Source organism: Oculina patagonica, chromosome 12 (assembly GCF_052425735.1).
Source record: "Oculina patagonica isolate OP01 chromosome 12, crgOcupat, whole genome shotgun sequence".
NCBI lineage: Eukaryota > Metazoa > Cnidaria > Anthozoa > Scleractinia > Oculinidae > Oculina > Oculina patagonica.
In genome coordinates, this window is record NC_135769.1 from 19,525,957 (window position 1) to 19,545,394 (window position 19,438).

The 19,438-nt window shown below is 41.3% G+C and overlaps 1 protein-coding gene across 1 annotated transcript in view; it reads right to left on the reverse strand.

Annotated features, from left to right (window-relative positions):
• LOC144633472 (TNF receptor-associated factor 6-like) overlaps positions 1 to 19,438 on the reverse strand; it is a 36,925-nt gene that overhangs the window by 3,326 nt on the left and 14,161 nt on the right. The window contains exons 4-6 of the mRNA XM_078492334.1: positions 18,768 to 18,929; positions 4,857 to 4,931; positions 375 to 446 (exon numbers count right to left, since the gene is read on the reverse strand). Coding sequence (XP_078348460.1) covers positions 375 to 446; positions 4,857 to 4,931; positions 18,768 to 18,929 — 309 coding nt within the window. The remainder of the gene's footprint in view (positions 1 to 374; positions 447 to 4,856; positions 4,932 to 18,767; positions 18,930 to 19,438) is intronic.

Below are 19,438 nucleotides of genomic sequence, written 5' to 3' on the forward strand. Positions count from 1 at the left end.
TTAGCTCTGTCAGAATGCAACTGATATTCAAAATGAACAGTCCTGTAGAAAGGTCGATTCAAGCTCTATCAGATTCTTATCACGAAATTCCACTGACGTGCTAATTAATGACGTCACAAGTGAATCAATGACTGCACCTCCAAATAGCGCCTGAATGCGCGTTTAGGAGTGAAAGGGTTAACAGAACTTACAGTACTCAGTGTTTCTGAGCTCTCTAATGTAAAGGTCGTTTAAAAACAAATCATAACCTCATTTCTTTCGATGATATATCTTAACCTTTGAGTAATTGAGAGAGACTTCTTCAGACATAACAACAATGCTTCCTGACCAGGTCACGCAGAGCTATTAAATCTACATCAATTTTGTTCCCTTACCTCAAATGTACATCCCACTATTGGACATTTGATCGTTACATTAGGGCAGTGCCGCTCCAAGTGGAATTCCACCTAATAATTATCAAGGAACACAATGTAATTGATAACACTGGTACAAGTCGGGGACACTCACTTGTGTATGCCTGCCCATATGTAGCAATATTTTATCCTTGTTGATTTATATTTGATTTAAACTTACTTTCTTTTAAATTTGAACCGTGTACAAAATCTATTTGAATTTAAAAATAATTCCTATTTTAACTTCAAATTTGATTTAATCTTTTTATCCATTTAAATTTAAACTTTTAAAATGTCTTTTCGACCTTTCTTTAAGTTTGATTTAATCCGTATTATTCATTTATATTTATACTTTTAAAATGTTATGCAAACTTACGAAAATTCTATTTAATCTTCCTGGGGCGAGCTCGGGCAGTGTAAAACACGGACTGCGGACTACGGACTGGGTATAAAACACGGACTGAGTTATAAAACGTGGGCTAAGGACTGCGGACTAGGTTTAAAATACTGACTAGGGTATAAAATGCGGACTAAGTATACAAACTGCTTACAGACGTGAACTGAGGAAAAAATAACTAGAAGCATGGCTATAAGCATAAAAGTTGATTGACCTCGACAAAGTTAGCCTTTTTTCCGCCGAAAGACTGCTCGTTGGCTACAACAAAGTATTTTGCTGTAAAAACAGATCACGTTTCGTCCAAGTGTGAGGAACTTACACCTTCGCTTTCAGTGTCTTTTATTCTTGGAGTTGAGGTAGAGACTCGACTGAAACTCAAAATGTTGTTGATTTAATTATGCCTGGCTTCTAGTAGCCTTCCATGCAGTCGTTTTTAGGGACAACAGTGAAACACGATCGCCTCTAAAAATGACTGCGTGGGAGGCTAGGGGTGCGTTCCTTTGGGAAAATCCAAAATTGGATCATTGATCTCAGATCACGCGGATACGTTGCTGCCAAGGAAACGAAGAATCCGAAAATGGATTTTTTGCCATGACAACCTTGTAAACACATTTCGCACAGAACATAAAATATCAGCACAAATTTATTTTACTTTGAATGAATCCTAGCTAAAATCATTTCAGCATACAAAATCATTCACAAAAATCATATACGTCGAAATAGTTCTTTTTTAGCCACAAGCACAATGGCGAAAACGCATCTGAGAGCGAAGAATTTTTGCGAAATGATCATGCAAACTTTACTCGCGACAATTTCAAAAGGATACAACTTCCGTAACTAGCACACAGTGGCTGTTCTAGAAAACCTGCATCCAGTTTCAAATGACACATCATACTGATCAAGCTACCGTTTCCTTTTATCGTGAATTATTTTTTGTATTTTGATCGAAATAAGCGCCAGGGGGTATGACATTGTTTACAAAGAGCGAACCCGTATTTTCACAGCAAAGAACGCTGGCCCAATGTACCTTTTTCGAATCCTTTCCCAAAGAAACGCACGAATCATGAATCTTAAAAATCCGGATTTAGATATGATCTGATGTATCCACTCGGAGTGCAGATTCTTCAGACCATTGATCCGAGATTAATCCATTTTCGGATATAGCTAAAGGAACGCAAAATCCGTTTTTGGATACAAGAACCGGATTTGGATTTTCCCAAAGAAACGCACCATAGGCTTCTAGCGGCAGGAACGTGAGAATTTGAGAAACATCCCTAGTTTGCACAAAATAAAAATAGGGCCCCAATGGGTCCATGTGTTTTGCTGCTAGAGCAAAGTCTTAGGGAACATGTTGATGAAAGACAAGTGAGTCGAGATTGAAATCCAACGTCTTTTATTGTCTGTCACTTGTGTGCAGGTTAATAATTGCACTATATTGTAGTCACTTTGTGTTAATTCAATCCTGATAATTTTACTGATCAAAATTCAGAAATTATAAATAATCGCACGCGCACCGGCGTACAACAACAGAAAGACGGCGTTGAACGTAACGCAAAGTTCATTTTGAAAGCGAAAGTTTACAAATAATTATTATCATTCGTCAGTCATCCCTTCACGCATGAACACTCGTCGAATTTCAGTGTCTTCACAACAAGATCGGAAGATCGATAAGGACCAATTTTTGATTCTGCGAAAGTTCGTTTTCTTAAAGTTTTAGAAATTTGTGAAGTTGGAGGATTCACTGAGGACTGCGTAGCCGAAGATGCAGTGGCTCGCTGGACATCAAATTCTATTTTTCACGGCGTTTAATTAATCTTCACAAAATAAACATGTGGCGCCAGCGCGTCTGGCAGTCAAAAATTCATTTTTCAAAAAACTTTCCCTTTCCAGCTATTTTAGCGGGGCTTATACTATAGTACCTACCTGTCAGTCGTAGAAAAGCTGAAATTTAAGGATGAACTGTTTATTAAATGAAGACCGTATTATTTTTTAATAACTAGTAAACAAACTGGTCGCCACGCATTTAAACACGAACTGACGAATGTTGCATCTGATGCAGTGAATCTGGTGAATGAGAACTTCCTTTAATATTTCTTTGTTTTCGACGGTGTGCACCACTGAATAAGTTTCTTTCCCATTGTGATGTTACTAGTATTAATTCGTTTCTAGCTGTCTTTTATATAGCTCGAATACAGCTACAATTAGCGGTGCAGCCTACCAGCATGGTATATTCCTTTCCAGCTGTCTTTGCGTGACAAGTTACACGTTCATACATTTTATTTTAAAATATGAAGTTCCGAGTTAATACAGTACTAGTATGCTGTAGACAGTGTAGACAAGGTGAGGGTAAGTTTATTTTCAAAGCGAAAGTTTACAAACTGTGCACTAACCGGTCCTTTGGAGAAAATATTTATGACCTTCGGCGAGGTTCCAAGTCTTCGCTCTTTTCGTAAATGATGAAAACTGCAGAATAATTTTCTCATAAAACTGGAGTGGTCGCGCCACAGTTTGTTTTCTTTCCCAATGCGATATACTTTTAAATCGGTTTTCTGTTTTCCAACGTGTCCAACGTGGTTTGCGTTCGAATACTTTGGCCCGTAACTTCGAATGCGATCAGCGCTACGGTTCATTGGTTTCGATTTTGTTTGTTCATGGATTTGATTGACATCGGTAGTTCAGATTTCTCCTCTGTTACGGCACTTACACCTTACGGACCTTACGGCACAAACTTCAGCTCTCAATGTGTTTTGCTTGCAGCCATTGCGGCTGCAGCAAAACACAAAAAGATTAAATCAAATTTGAAGTTTAAGTAGGAATTTGTATTAAATTTAAATAGATTTTGTACACGAAGTTTAAATTTAAAAGAAACTAAGTTTTAATTAAATATAAATCAACAAGGATTAAATATTGCTACTTATGAGCAGGCATACTTGTGTCATTTTGAGTCAATTTATTAAAGTAAGCTTTAAATTTGTTTCTCTGACCTATAAAACCAGTGGAGCAATGCACATTTGTAAATTGTAATGATGTAGCGATTTAGTAATTAGATGGCAATTTTTTGTCTTTCCAAGTCAGTGCATTGTTTTGAGTTTATTTTTCTTCTAAATTAGCTTTACCAGGAGGTAAGCCAATACATGCACATCAGAATTGTTTTCAAAACAAATGTGACATCCAAATTTCAATGAACAAAATTCCTGTCCAGTATTACCTTTTTTTAACTAACTAATCTCATCAGGTGTTTTGAGTTGGTGATATTAATGCCAGGTAAAGAAAATACTCCAAAAGGATGAATGGTCATTGATCACATTAATTCAGTGAAGAAAGCGACTAAGCGCCAAGTTCTTTTGCGTGTTTAGTTATGGACCGAGACGAAGTCAAGGTCAATAAGCTTGCTCAATTAAGGATTTATCACATGGCCAATGAGAAAACTTTTCCTTGTGGGACTGACGTGGGAAATCCCGCATGGACAAGAAATTTTCATTTCCTGTATACAAAAGTTTGTTAATTCTAATTTCTCTTTAAGCTTATTTAAGTTCTTTAATCTTTACCAACCTTGAATCTGGTAATTAAATCATATTCTGCTGTTTTAAAATAACGGGGGAGAATATTTACCACCGTCAAACAACAATGTTGGTTTTGGGGTGAGTGCAGGCGTGCTGGACTCTGGACCAAGTGATCTAGGCTCCAGCCCTGGCTGAGGTCACTGTGTTATGTTCTTGGGCAAGGGAACTTCACTCTCAGTGTCACTCTCCATCCAGGGGTATAAATAGGCACCAGGGCATTCAATCCACGGCGGAGTAGAAATACTCCAAGTCACTTTGTGCCTCAGAAACAGAGATAACTTCCGATCTGATGGGCCACTAGACACAAATGCTGACTTAACCTTACATCACCTTACGACCGTTGCGTTGTCACAACCGTTGCTTTACAGAATGACCAAAAATTGGCCACTTAAAACCCCAAGGATAAATTGAAATTTATTGTTTATGCAGTGTTGATTCAAGTGTTATCTTCCGATTGAAACAAATTAACCTGAGTTAGTTGTGAAATATTTTAGACATGGTTACCTTGTCTCTTTCTATGCCCTCCTCTTCACACTTCTCACATTTTTGAGGATACTTGGAACAGCTTGATAAGTGATTCTGACAAAAAGTATAAAACAAAATTTACAGTTACAGTAACCAACTTTAAAGCATTAAGTTGCATGAGAAAAAGGAATAATTGAATGGCTTTGTGCAAGAGAATGCTAAGTGACTTGGGGTGAATTTTTTTCCTTTTGAAAGTGCCTGAATTTTTGCATGCGATCTTCAATTAGAAGAAAAACATTGTCCTTTTTGTTGAGAAAAAATATTAATTATTGTTGCTGTACAATCTGAGATAATAAAAAGTTTTAAATCGACATTAAGAACTTTACATGGCTACAACACTAGACATGGATACCTACCTAGACTGCCTAAACCTAAAACGGAAAGCGGAAAGAGAGTATCCTACTTCCGCTTTACAAATGACTGGATGTCTCTCCCAGTATTTTTAAGAAAGCCAATGCCATGCGCGATTTTTAAGAAAAACCTTACAAGGTTCTTACTGGATAAACATTTTTAGACGAACAAATATTTTTAGTTGCACAATGTTATATAATGTTAATAGATAACTATTTGTAATTAGTTTTTTTTAGGACAGTAGGTAGTTATTTTATATTTTAGATCTGTGACATTTGTACTTCCTTTTAGATTTTAATACTTTTTTGTCTCGTGTCGTCATGACGTTGTCATGACGACACGAGATAATTCTACAGGGGGAAAGGTGCATTCCATGCGTGTTTGCCTTCTGAGGCCGCCGAATTTTCCTGCCATGTCAACATTTTTCCCGCCATGTCACCATTTGCTTTGTGAGGCCGCGGAATTTTCCCGCCATGTCAACATTTGCTTTGTGATCTGAGGCCGCCGAAAATTTCATATCAAAGAACAACAAAGGTCGCAACTAACGCGCTAGTTTATCAAACTGTAGGTTATGAGTATTTATTGTAAAGGCCTTATTATGTTAAAATACAGGAACGTTTTACTGTTCTTAAAATTTATTTCTTTTTTTTTACGTTTATTGCTGTAGTTAGTTCACAGTCCTATACGGGTCTTCTGATCGATGTATCAAGCGTTACAAATTCGGTGCACTCCCACGATGATATTAAGCGTTGACCTTATCTGTTAATAAACAACACGCAATGCACGCAGAAGAGATGATGTTTTTTCTGAACTCGCAGCAAACGAGCAAATTCTTAGTTGTCCAACAGGCAATATAAATGGAACAGAAATAAAGCCCCTTTTAGCTGGCGACAGTGCCTATCCACTAACGAACTGGCTAGTGAAACCCTACCCGGACGCCTGACTCAGGAGCAGAGAAAGTTTAAAACCTAAAGTTCGTTGCGCTACGATCTGAAGTGGAACGAGCATTAAGCATGTTGAAAGTACGTTGGAGAATTGCGTTGAAAAAGGTTGAACAAAAAACGAGCATCCTTAAAAAAGACTATGATTGCTACGTGAGTTTTGCACAACATTTGCATTGAAAGGGGTGACAACGATAACAATGATTCAATAACAGAAGATAAACGATTAGATAAAGACAATTATTTTGATGCTAAATCTTTAAAATGTCAACTGTGGCATTTTTGCTCTGAGCGACATGGAACATTTCAACCGATCGTTCAAATCTTGCGTTGTGCTGTTCCATACTTTCTTCCCACATTTCAATAAAAGAACTCTGCCAGTCTGGAGTCGTACTTTTTTGCCTTTCTTTTCTCAGGCGGTTCTGATTCATCGAGAGAAACATTTACACTTTCGATTTGCGAACCCTCGTTTACACTCGGCTCTGAGGTAAAGGTAGAAATCATTGCCATTTTAATAATCGGCCATAGGGATCGGCCATTTTAGAGGGATCGATGATGTCGCGGTGTCCTATCACCTCAACAAAGATGTCGAAATTTTCTGAATTCCATCTTCTCCAGTCGAGCGAGATCGCTGCTTGAACTCGTGCTCTAGATTCTGCTGCCATTTCGTCACCAGCTGTAGCACTCTCTGGCTTTCTGGACACCTTTCTTTATACAAAGATTATATATCGTTCCAGATTTTGATTTTTTTTCTCTTTGTGAAACTCCCCACAGCTTACTGAATTTGGGGGCCCACGCTTCAAGACGTTCATGTGTTTCTTTCTCAGTCTTGATAAGCTGGCAATCGGGCATTTCACCTGCTATTCCGAATACTGCGCCGGCTACTCAGAATATTAGTAGGTCAGTTCTGAGTGTGTATTATCAAGTTCTGAGTGTTTCCTAGCCCCCTACTTTTTGGATGAAACCTGCTACTCAAAAACCCACTGACAACCCTGCTCTGCGCCACTTCTTTCTTGCACTTAGACTTGGAATCCACTCCCGTAACCACCTATGCCAAAAATGGCGAACCAGTTCCTGGACCCGACGCCACCTCTTTCTTGGGTTAAAGTCGTCAGTGTCAACACTGTCCGGTGCAAATCTCCCTCCCACTTGTCCATGAAGGAAACGGTTGGGGGTGAGAGGAACAAGGTCAGATGGGTCAGCTGATCAGGGCTCAAGACTAATGTTTTTGCTAACTAGCCAAGTGGCTAGTGACAGCTTTGATTCCACTAGCCAAAACTGATTTTCTACTAGCCAGAATTTTCAAGTATACCGGCAGTTTCGTTTTTTGTTTTCTTTTACCATGGGGGGGGGGGGGGGGGGGAGTGGGGGGTGAAAGGGGACATATTTTAACATTTAAATTATACAAAAATCTCAAGCCATCTAGATGTGTACACACAACTTCATCAGGTGTTCAGCTTTATCGGAAGTATTTGTCGTGTTTGTTTTTTACCTCGCTCTTTCAGCTTCTACCCGCAGTTATATACCCTCGGATATCCATAACATGCGCGTTGTGTCAAATACTAAATGATGCTTCCATTACATCAACAGTTTACTTGTTAGTTCGATTCTCTCAGAGACGATTTTTATAATAAATGCATTTTCTTTGCACTTTTGCCTGAAATTTTCACTAGCCATTTTGGCTAGTGAAAGTCCAAAACCTACTAGCCAAAAATGCATTTCTACTAGCCTTTGGCTAGATGGCTACCGTTAGTCTTGAGCCCTGGCTGATTGATAGGTCAAAGGCCAAGAGTTAATTAAACCTTCCACACCAACAACTGCACTTAACAGTTCTTCATCAGTGATATCCGCAGAGCCCAAGATCGCGTAAATGGCTTTCTTTGCTGCTTTGATCATGATCTCATGTACACCGCTGAAGTGCAGCCCAGCAGGTGGGTTGAAGTGCCAGTTGATTCTGTGGCTCGATGTGGTATCTTGGATCTTGTTCTGGTCTAAGGCTTCTAATTCTGTCAACTCATTACTTCCACCAACAAAGTTAGTTCCATTGTCACAAACAACATCTTTGGGAACACCAGGCTGTGACGTCATTTAAAAGAATGCATTTAGGAATGAATCAGTGTCAAGGCTGTATGCTACTTCGAGGTGCACAGCCCTAGTCTCTAGGCAAGTAAACAGACATAGGTATCTCTTCTGGCATGTCTTTCCTCTTCCCTGTTTGGTCATGAAAGGTCCACCAAAGTCAACAGATATGTGGCTAAATGCCGAAAGGACTTTCGTGTGCGTAGCTCTGGCAAAGAGGCCATGATCTGTTTAGCTGGAGAAGCCTTCCTTCTTCTACACTGCATGCATTCTCTTTCCCACTCTCAAAATGCTTCTCTTGCAGAATTAGGTCCCTGCACGATGATCTTGCTCGTGTGCATGCTTGACTATGAGCCTTATGACACAATGGCTACGAGGCAAGATGATGGGGTAACGGGTCTAGAACAGGTCACAGCGGCAGCAGTTTACTTCCACCTGGAATTTCCCTTCCAGCCTTCAATGCTCGAATTTCCTCCACAAAAACTTCTTGTTGCGCCTGCTTTAAGGCTCCTTCTTTTCGAAGAGCTGCTGGTAAACGACAGTTCTCAAGGAAGCAGTCTACACTTGCAGTAACTCTTGTGAGCTTACTCCAACTTGAATATCTTTGTGGTTGCAGGCGGTCTTCACTGGTCAAGGAAAGGAATGTCTGCCCCTTTGTTTGTTGTGCTTCTTGGTACTGTTTACGAACTTCAATGTCTGGCCCTTTCTTGACCTCAATTCTAGTCACAGGCCACTCAGTCAAGTCTTGCTTTAGGAATGTTGGCCCATTCCACCATTTCTCTTCCGTTAACAGCTTAGAGACACTTTCTCCTCTGGTCAGTAGATCAGCTGGATTCTGTCCAGTTGGCACATACCTCCACTGGTTTGGACTTGTCAAGGCTTGAATTTCTCCAATGCGATTAACTACAAAGGGCTTGAACTTTCGACTGCATCCACAAATCCAGTAAAGCACATCCATGCTGTCAGACCAGAAGTTCCGGTGACGACTCTCAATGGCAAGGACTTGTCCAACTGTCGTGCTGAGCTTAAGCCCTACCACAGCTGCCATCAGTTCTAACCGTGGTATACTTACAGCTTGGAGTGGTGCAACACGAGATTTTGAAGCCATAAGACAACAACTAACAGATTCATCTTCATTCAGATGTCTAGTGTAGCAGGCTATGCCATATGCTTCAACAAAAGTGAGTAAAGTGTAGCCTTCAACGACAGTCTTCTATCCACCGGCTCATCCCAGTCCACACCACTTGCCCACACCTCTTGAATCAGGACTTTGGCACGCATTGTGTATGGCGACAGCAAGCCAAGAGGGTCAAACAACGTGGCTATCTTCCTTAGGAAACTGCGCTTCGTATGATCATTGCTCTTGGTAGGCAGGTTGACTGAAACTTGAACACATCCTCCATGGGACACCACAGAACACTCAGTGTCTTATCAGAGGGAAGTTCTCCACTGTCGAGGTTGACTTTGGTCACACAATCTGAAGCTGGAATGGACTGTAAAACTTCTTGCACGTTTGATAGCCATTTCCGGGCATGCATTCCAGCAGATTCCCATAACCTTTACAGCTGGCTGTACAACTCTACACTGGTTTTGACATCAGGAACAGAGTCCATGCTGTCATCCATGTACGTGCTCTCCAAAACAGTTTCCGCTGCTAGGGGAAGTTCCGATTGATGTTGTCTGGCATGTTCTTGAGCAACAAAGTGTGCTTGGAATGGGGACGAGTTCACTCCGAATACAACTCTGTCAAACTTGAAGACATCAGGTTCTCAGTCGGGCTGCAAGTCTTGCCACAAGAAGCGATGATAAGGTTGATCTTCAGGTCTTAGCTTAATCTGCAGGTACATTTCCTGGATGTCACACATTAGGGCCACAGGATTGCGGCGAAATCTCAATAGTACGGCAAACAACCTACAATGTGATTGATGAATCAACTTCTCTCGAGCCTGCTACGTTTGCCGCCTCAGTCTTCCTTCTTTCTTTGGCTCTTCATGAAGCATCTGGTGATGGTGAGATCGACATCCATTTAACCCACAACCTCTGCACCGAGAGCATGCTTCTCCACGGTGTCCATTACTGAGGCATCTGAAACACAATTTCTGCTCCTTAGTGACATTCCACCTGATATCTACAGACATCTTCTTAAAGTTCTCACAGTTCCACATTCCATGGGATCCCTTACACAACTTGCACTTATTCCCCTGTTTCTTCTTAGGTTCAGGATCTACTTCAGCTAGGAAGGTTCTCTCTCTCTTGGACCCACTGAGGACACCTGTTATGGTCTCAGAAGCTGTGGTCAAAAACTCAGACTCGCTGTCAACAAACTCTCTCAGTGTTCCTCCATTCTCAATTCGATGGTTGTCACTAACCCACTGCTTGTACTTAGAGAGAAGGCCTTTGTTGAACTTCTGTTGAAGAGTGATGTACAATGATCCATTGCCTAGCTCGGCTTGGTTAGCATCCTTCCTGAAAGTTCACAACAATTCCATCAAGCAGTTCTGAAAATCTCTCCAGGTCTTTCTCATTGTTCTCTTCAGGGTTTTTAATTTAAAAAAAGTAGGAAGTGGAGATTTGAAAGTACCTGGAACACAACTGCGGCGCGCAAGCGGCGCCGTGCGGCGAAGCCGCACGGGGGGAGGGTGCGGGAGGGGGTACCCCCTCCCTGCCGGGGGGTCCGGAGGGCCTCCCCCGGGAAATTTTTAAAATTTACATCCCCGGAGATGCATTCTGGTGCATTTTCAGTGCCAAAAAGTGTTTTTGGAGGCCCCCGGTTAACTTGATTAAACCACATCAAAAGAAGACGATACACTGTTTTCTGAGATTTACATTTCATTGTTTTCTGAGATTTATTTCACTTGTTGAAATACTTTAAATTACAATTGATGTATGGATCATTTATCAGTGGATCAGCATTTAGATATTTCTAACTAGTAACATTGCCATTAGCTATAGCCTCACACTGCACAGTCACTGAGAAAGCTTACGCAAGATCATGAAAAGGAAAAAAAGCGGGTATCAAATGTCTAAGTATACGGGGAAATGCAAATGGTTCCCGAATCACGCTAAACACTGTTGGAACAACCAAAATCATCACTGAATAAAACTATAAAAAGCCTGTCAACAAGCAAATGATGTGGATTAATTTAATTATTACAGCAAGAGTTACAGTCTGTGCAAAAAAATCTTTCCCTAAGTCTTGAATCAGCTACATCATTGACGTGAAGTAATACTTTTGAGTACAAAAAGTAGCCGACGCAAATGTTAAAAGTAGCCGGCGACTTGCGTCAGGCGTCGGGTGCTTTTGAAAACACTGTCTCTTTTATTGGCTTGAAGGCATCCAGTTCTTCAAGGCAAAGCGTTTTCCGCCGTACTTCCACTCTAGTCCAGACTTTGCAGCTTCATAGGCAGCAGCAGAATGGCCCAAATGCTCAATAACTTTGAGGACTTCCCCTTGAAGGCATTCACCTAACCTCAACAACTTGTACTCAGGTGACGCTTTCCATGTTTCATAGTTCTTCTTAATAATAATAATAATAATAATAATAATAATAATAATAATAATAATAATAATAATAATAATAATAATAATAATAATAATAATAATAATAATAATAACAACTTTATTTAAACACGGTAAAAAAGTTTAAAGCTAAAAAGCTTGTGGGGCCGTGTACATTCTTTTGGCCAAAGAACTTCGGAATGGTAACTCTTTTCAGTAGAGCAGAGTCAGTGCTGATCTGGTCTGAAATTGAGGATGAAAGCTGTTGACTGTTCCCAGTAGGCATAAAGTGAGCTTGGCCTCCACTGATAGGTAATTGCTGTGTTGCTGATAGTACAAAAGACATAGTACTCGGTGAAGACGCAGTTACTGTGGAAAACGGTAAATAATCCGACCGATTCACAAAGCTTCCGACTAAAACAACAGGTAAAACTGAAGTTGCTGCTCAACCACACCCGGCATAGATGTGGATGGCACTGAATACGGAGGGTAAAATGGAGTAAACGATGTAGACGAATAAACAACTCTGCCCATCGAAAGTGGAGACAAACCTGACATCTCTCCAACAGCAGTCGAAATAATTGGCACATGTGTAGACGAAGACACAACAGGCTGTTTTTTAACACCAGAATTTTGTTCCTTTATTGGTTCTTTGGAGGAGAGACATTCGTTTAATTCCCCCGATTTCTTCTTCAATTCTTGGACTCGGTCGCGTGGTTCAGTTTTCCACGTTTCTTGCTCTGGTTCTTTCGAATGTTTTTCGCTGCGAAGTTTCTGACCAAGTTGCCTCTCGCATTCCGCATTTTTGTCCGATTCGACTCAGCTCTACTTCTCAGGTTCAAAGTTGAGCAATACAAAAGCACTCGTTAGAACATACAAGCATTTTAATTCCTATTCAACATGGTGGACATCTTCGCCTCGTGGTCCAACAACAAGGTCTCAATGTGCATGTGCACCAAACCTCTACTTACAGGGGTACCCTAGTGGGTTTTAAACAAATCTTTTCTGCAGAACAGGCTTAAGGTCATTGCCCCGAAATAAAACTGAACATAGACTTTTAACCAAACTTCGCCTACTGGTTTATTACTTCAAGGGAACTTAAATTTTGAAATAAAAAAGGGGGGTCACCAGATTCGTTTAGGAGCAGGACGACCATGTATATTCCATATAATTCCTTTATAATTCCTCTGCGAGTACTGGCAAAGTACACTTTTTTAGCGATAATTTATTTTTCAAACACATGAATTGATCTGTTTTCATTTTACAGAAAGAATTTGATCGCTACACCCAAAATATGAGAAAAAATTGATAGGTCACCAGGCTCGTTTAGGAGAAAATGACAATTTACTTCTCTCGCGGACTAAGCCGCATAGAAAAAAGCCGCCATTTTGTTGATGTGCTCGCGCGCGCGCGCTAATTATGCGTAAAATTCTGCGCAGTAAGGATGCGCAATGCAAAACAGGGCAATGACTTTAAAACAAGCTAATGACCAGGCTCTTGCTCCTTGTCATTAACTATGTTAAATTACGTTTAACTGTATGTTATGTAATAGTTTGAACTGAAGGTAGTTAACTTAGTTATTTTAGTACATTTGAAAGAGAGTAAATAAACTGACTACCAGTCAAATGCTTTGTAGTATTCAAGCTTGTAGTCCTTGACGCATTTTTCTTGACTTCAAGAAGGATGCTGTAAGCTGTTAGCTTTTTCAGTCTTAAATAAAAGTTTCAAGAAATTTCGGTATTGGCATTTCTAATGAGAAGAAAATCTCTGTTGATTTCTTCAAGAGATTTTAAAGTAGATGTAAGGCCTTAAAATGCATTTAAATTTGTCCTGATATTTTAGAAAGTAAAATAGGTGTTAAGGTCTTTTGGCATACGATGCACAACACTTTGTGTGCCTTTGCCAGCTTGAGTTGCTCGAAACTTAACTACACTTTAACAGTTCTATGCCTAGATACAATAAAATTACTGCCCTATACTCGATTAAGAGCCGTTTGCCTTAGGGGCCAACTTAGGGTATGCAAGATAGGAAAAACTGATTTCTCAAAACTTTGCCAGAATAAAATCCTTGGTGAACTAGTTCTAAAAATACCATCAAAATTTGTGTTAACCACTGCCTCGCGAATATGGAGGATGGGTGCCTGGGATACCCGGGAGGGCCTCCACTGAGGTCAGCCGGCCCTCCCCAGATAGGATAAAGCTGCCAAGGCTGGCAATCCCAACAAAACAGCCATGAGCCCCCACGCACAGACACCCGTCACACTGATTAAATCAGTGGAAAAATGAATTTATAACTAATAAAAAGAAGCGGGAAAGGGAGGGAGGGAGGGGAAAAAACTCGCAAAACATCCCTGAAAACCCTCCATAGAACGAAGACCTGACACCACACTGTCATGTCCGAGAACGCAACGCACTGAGCCTGACAAGAGCTAGTAACCGCTGACCACCAGGACAGCCGACTACCCACTCGTTGTGGTTAACTTGGTTAAATTGCTTTATTTAACTTGGTTAAATCGCATTTAACCTCATTTAACCACTGCCTCGCGAATATGGAGGATGGGTGCCTGGATACCCGGGAGGGCCTCCACTGAGGTCAGCCGGCCCTCCCCAGATAGGATAAAGCTGCCAAGGCTGGCAATCCCAACAAAACAGCCATGAGCCCCCACGCCAAGCCGAAGGGATCTCTGTGCTGACCACCAGGTCAGAACAGAGCAAGGGGCTCATGGCTGAGAAGCCATAGCCCCGAACACCACCCACATCCCGAGGCACCCATCTGCATGATTAACTGATACAACACTATCACGCCACACCCGCTATAACGCCAAACACGCTAATACGCCACACACGCTATAACGCCACACACGCTATAACGCCACACACACTATAACGCCACACACACTATAACGCCATACACACTACAACGCCACTACAACGCCTAACTGCAAACAACTGCAGCATGCTAAACCCAAGCTAACAGGCAGATGTAGAACCCCTAACGCCCTGCTATGCCTGGCAACGGAACAGGCAGAGTTCACTGTAGTAATGCTAGATGCCACGCTATGCCTGACAACGAAACAGGCAGAGTGCACTGTAGTAATGCTAGATGCCATGCTATGCCTGACAAAAACAAGGAACAGTAAACCCCCTTGGAGTCCCACTATGCATGACAGACATGACACATCGGGCAAGCTAAAGCTAAGCTAACAGGCAGATGTAGAACCCCTAAATGCCCTGCTATGCCTGACAACGAAACAGGCAGAGTGCACTGTAGTAATGCTAGATGCCATGCTATGCCTGACAAAAACAAGGAACAGTAAACCCCCTTGGAGTCCCACTATGCATGACAGACATGACACATCGGGCAATGAGTAAACATGACCCACACACACGCTAAAACAACACAGGCCACACATGCTATAACGCCACACACGCTACGCCATTACAAGGCCTAACTGCAGCTTGCTAAACCCAAGCTAACAGGCAGATGTAGAACCCCTAAACGCCCTGCTATGCTTGGCAACGGAACAGGCAGAGTACACTGCAGGAATGCTAGATGCCATGCTATGCCTGACAAAAACAAGGAACAGTAAACCCCCTTGGAGTCCTGCTATGCATGACAGTCATGACACGACAGGCAATGAGTAAACATGACACACACCACACACGCTATAACGCCACACCCGCTGCAAACGTTACGCCACTACAACATCTAACTGCAATAGCTGCAGCTTGCTCCCAGTCATAAACTATGTAAAATATCATTAAACTATATCTAACCCCCCAAGCAGGACACATACTAAAAAACAGTATGCTAAACCCAAGCTACCAGGCAAATGTGGAACCCCCAAACACCCTGCTTTGCCTGGCAACAGAACAGGCAGAGAGTAATCAAGCTAGATGCCATGTTATGCCTGAAAAAACATGCAAAAACTGTAAGCTATGCCTGAGCCCCCCCCCCCCCCCCCCCCAAAAAAAAAAAAAAAAAGGCCTAGATATACCTGTGCCTAAGCTTGCCCACAAGGTACAGGAAACTGTAAACCACTCGAGCCCCAAACTAATGCCTGGCTAGACCTGTAAGCAAAGTAGACCTTATGGATGCTATCCCCGTGAATGCCCTGCCATATCAAGGCTGAATAGGTAACCAGACACATGCCTGCCTGAGCTGACCTGTAGGCTAGGTAATCATACAGCGAACAAGGAACCCCTAAGCACTACGCACAGTAAGACTACAAGCACACGGACTGGCGCACAGATACAAACGCGACTGCACACCACTAACGGTAAGTGCCAGAGCCCGTCAAAGTATGCTGATAAACACCCCGCCAATACCAAGCTGACGCCAAACAAACCCATTACTAGCTACAGACTCTGTATCTCAAAGTACGCTAATGAATGCCACACCACGCCAAACAAAACGCCTCACCAGCTACAGAGCAGCTAGCTCCTGGTTGTTACTAAGTTAAATAAGTATATAAAAACCTAATTAAAAATATCTATATATAATTATATCCCCGTGAGAGCCCTGCCATGGGAAGGCTGAATAGGTAACGAAGCCTGAACTAAACAAGCAAAGTAACCCCCCAAAATGCTACAACAAACAACAAACTAAAACGGACGACAGTACCCCCTTAAAATGCCCTGCTATGGTTGAACGAAACAAGTAAACAGTAAGCCCCTTAAGATGCCCTGCTATGTCCAAACTAGACGGGCAACAGAAATCCCCTGCTATAAGTCTGCACAAAATGGGAACCAGTAATCTGTGAAGGTACCCTAGTGCCATGCCATGCCTGATCTAACAAGGCACCACTATTAAAAAACATACCATGCGAAGCTCAACTAAGCAGACAACTATAAATCCCGAACTAAACAAGCAAAGTAACCCCCAGACTGCTACTACATACCAAACTAAACACAGATGACAGTTCAACCCTAAAATGCCCTGCTACGCCTGAACTAAACAGGTAAACCGTAAGACCAGTGTGAAATGCCCAAGAACGCATGCCATGCTACTCCTTGAGCTAACACACCCCAGCTGAGGGATCAAAGACATGATAAAGACCCGGGATAAAGATAACCCGCTGCGATAAGTAAACAACAGCAAAACCCGTAACGCTGAAAGAAATGTGCCACTACAATGCCTGAACTACAGTAAACATACAACAGCGAACATACTAAAAACTCAATAACAATGCCAAAACTGGCACAGCAAACACTAGCTAAAATGCCAAGCTACCCCATATGAACTAAAGCAGACAACAGCGCACACACTAAAATGCAATACTTGAATGCCTGATCTAAAAAACATAGCAAATGCATAAAACGATGTACTACCAAGCCCGAAATACAAAAAACTGGCAGTAAACATGGGCAAACAAAAAGCCGTACTACAATATATCCGCATAAAATACTGTTGTGCTAAGCAAAGCTAAATAGGCAACACGCAAAAAGCCGTACGCTCCCAAACTACCGTAACTGATTTGTAGAAAATGATTTGCGCGGGAAAAACGAGGACCAACACGGTAACGCGATAACACGATACCTCCAGGCATGACCAAGACCAACGCTACAACAGAGGTTTTTTTTTAAGCCAGAAGACTGCAGAAGAACGAACAACGGAGCAACAAAGCCGCTGGCAACGACGAGCGGAACAACAAATGGAAAGCTAAACCCTAACAGGCAGCGTGGCCAGCCGCTTGTACGTCGACGCTTCTGTGTATAACTATCAAACCGACGTCGGAGCGCGGAGAACCACCTGGAACGAATGGAAACACGGCTGCAAACTACGTGCATGTAAAAGAATTGACAAACTGGGCTAGAGGCCCGTGAAATCCTTCCGTGAACGCAGAAAAAACTCGCAAAACATCCCTGAAAACCCTCCATAGAACGAAGACCTGACACCACGCTGTCATGTCCGAGAACGCAACGCACTGAGCCTGACAAGAGCTAGTAACCGCTGACCACCAGGACAGCCGACTACCCACTCGTTGTGGTTAACTTGGTTAAATTGCTTTATTTAACTTGGTTAAATCGCATTTAACCTCATTATAAGCTGCACTCGTAGATAAGCAGCAACTCCAACTTTGTAACTTGATTTTTAGAAAAAATAAAACTTGAAAAAAGCACTGAGGTAAAGTAGTTGGTTGCCTGTTGGTGATAAGCTTGGCCAGATCTAATGCTGTGTATTTGCTGTGAGCTGAACACATTTTACAAGCTTCTCTTTAATTGAAATCTTAATGTCATTCAATAAAGATGCTCTTTTGACAAGATGTCGTCTTTATTGCTAAACTCCATTGTGGAAAATGATGAAATTCAAACGGAAAAGTACGAACACAGCAAATTGAGAATGATACAAAACGATTGCATACATGTTATAACCACACAGTGATTTAAATAGAGAAGTCTGTGTCGAGTCATGTTTGATTTTGATCAGGTAAACCACACAAAAAGTTTGATTTCATCAGCTGTGTGCACGGATACTTCAGAGATCAGAGAAAAACTTGTTGCTAAACGAGTGTTAAACAAACAGGCAGCTCTCGAGAGGAATGAAGATTCCAGGTCAGTTCGAGTTTAGCTGATCAAGTGAAGAGAAATAAATTGCTTGAAAGAACTGCTGGAAAACAATTCCAGTTCAGAACCTGAAGACTGAGACAAACGGCTCCTTAACTAGAAATCAGGACTTTTACCAAAGGCAATGGTTGACAACAGGTTTTATGTTAAATGTTTATTTACTTAAGGATTTAAGGGCTTCTTCTGACCCCAGACTAGTCAGTTCACCCCACCCAAAAGCAATGGTCTCATAGATAAGCTCCACCCACGATTTTGAGCCGAAAATTTCAGCAAAAAGGTGTGGCTTATACGCAGGTTTTTACAGTATGTGTTTCGGGTCATTAAGAATTTTTTAATTTTTAATAGAATTTTTTATTAATAATTTACTTTACAGTAATAATTTTTTCTTGTATCAGTGCTGTGTGGCACAACATGGCATTATTTTGCAGTACCCTTCATTATAACTAAAGCCTACCTCAGTGTCATTCCATAACACTTCAGTCTCACAATATTCACAAGGCATCTTCCTGAGGTCACACTCTGTCGCCATATGCTGCTGAAGATCTTTCCTTGGTATTTGCTCTCCACAATTATTGGCACAATTAACAGAAACAAATGGACAATCATTCAAATGATCCTAACATGACAAAGTGAATTCATAATGGTTAGTATTTAAGTTAACATACCAAAATTTCAATGTGACCCTACATTCACATATTAATGTGTCCTAAATGAGCCCATTTCAACATATTTTATCAACTCTGTTTGAATTTCTGATTGCACCACTCCAAAATTATTTTTAACACAGAATCCTCTATACTACATAATCATCTCAGCCACTATTTTCCCGTTCAAACATAAATTATTTTCTTTTACATGAATCAATTTTGATAGTGGTTAGCCGAACGGCACTCGCACAGTTGGTTGGTTGGTTGGTCCATCAGCTGTAAACATTTTTTGCAACTCCGCTGACAAGCAGATATAATAGTAGAAAGAGTGTAGCAAGGCGGCCTTTTAAATTGAAAGGAGTTTTACAAGGAAAACAAAAAGCAAAGAACAAAATGTGGCTGACAATTATGTGTGGAAAGTATTCGACTGCCGAAAAAGTGGACATTGAGAGCTGCAAAAGCAATGTAACGATCGATC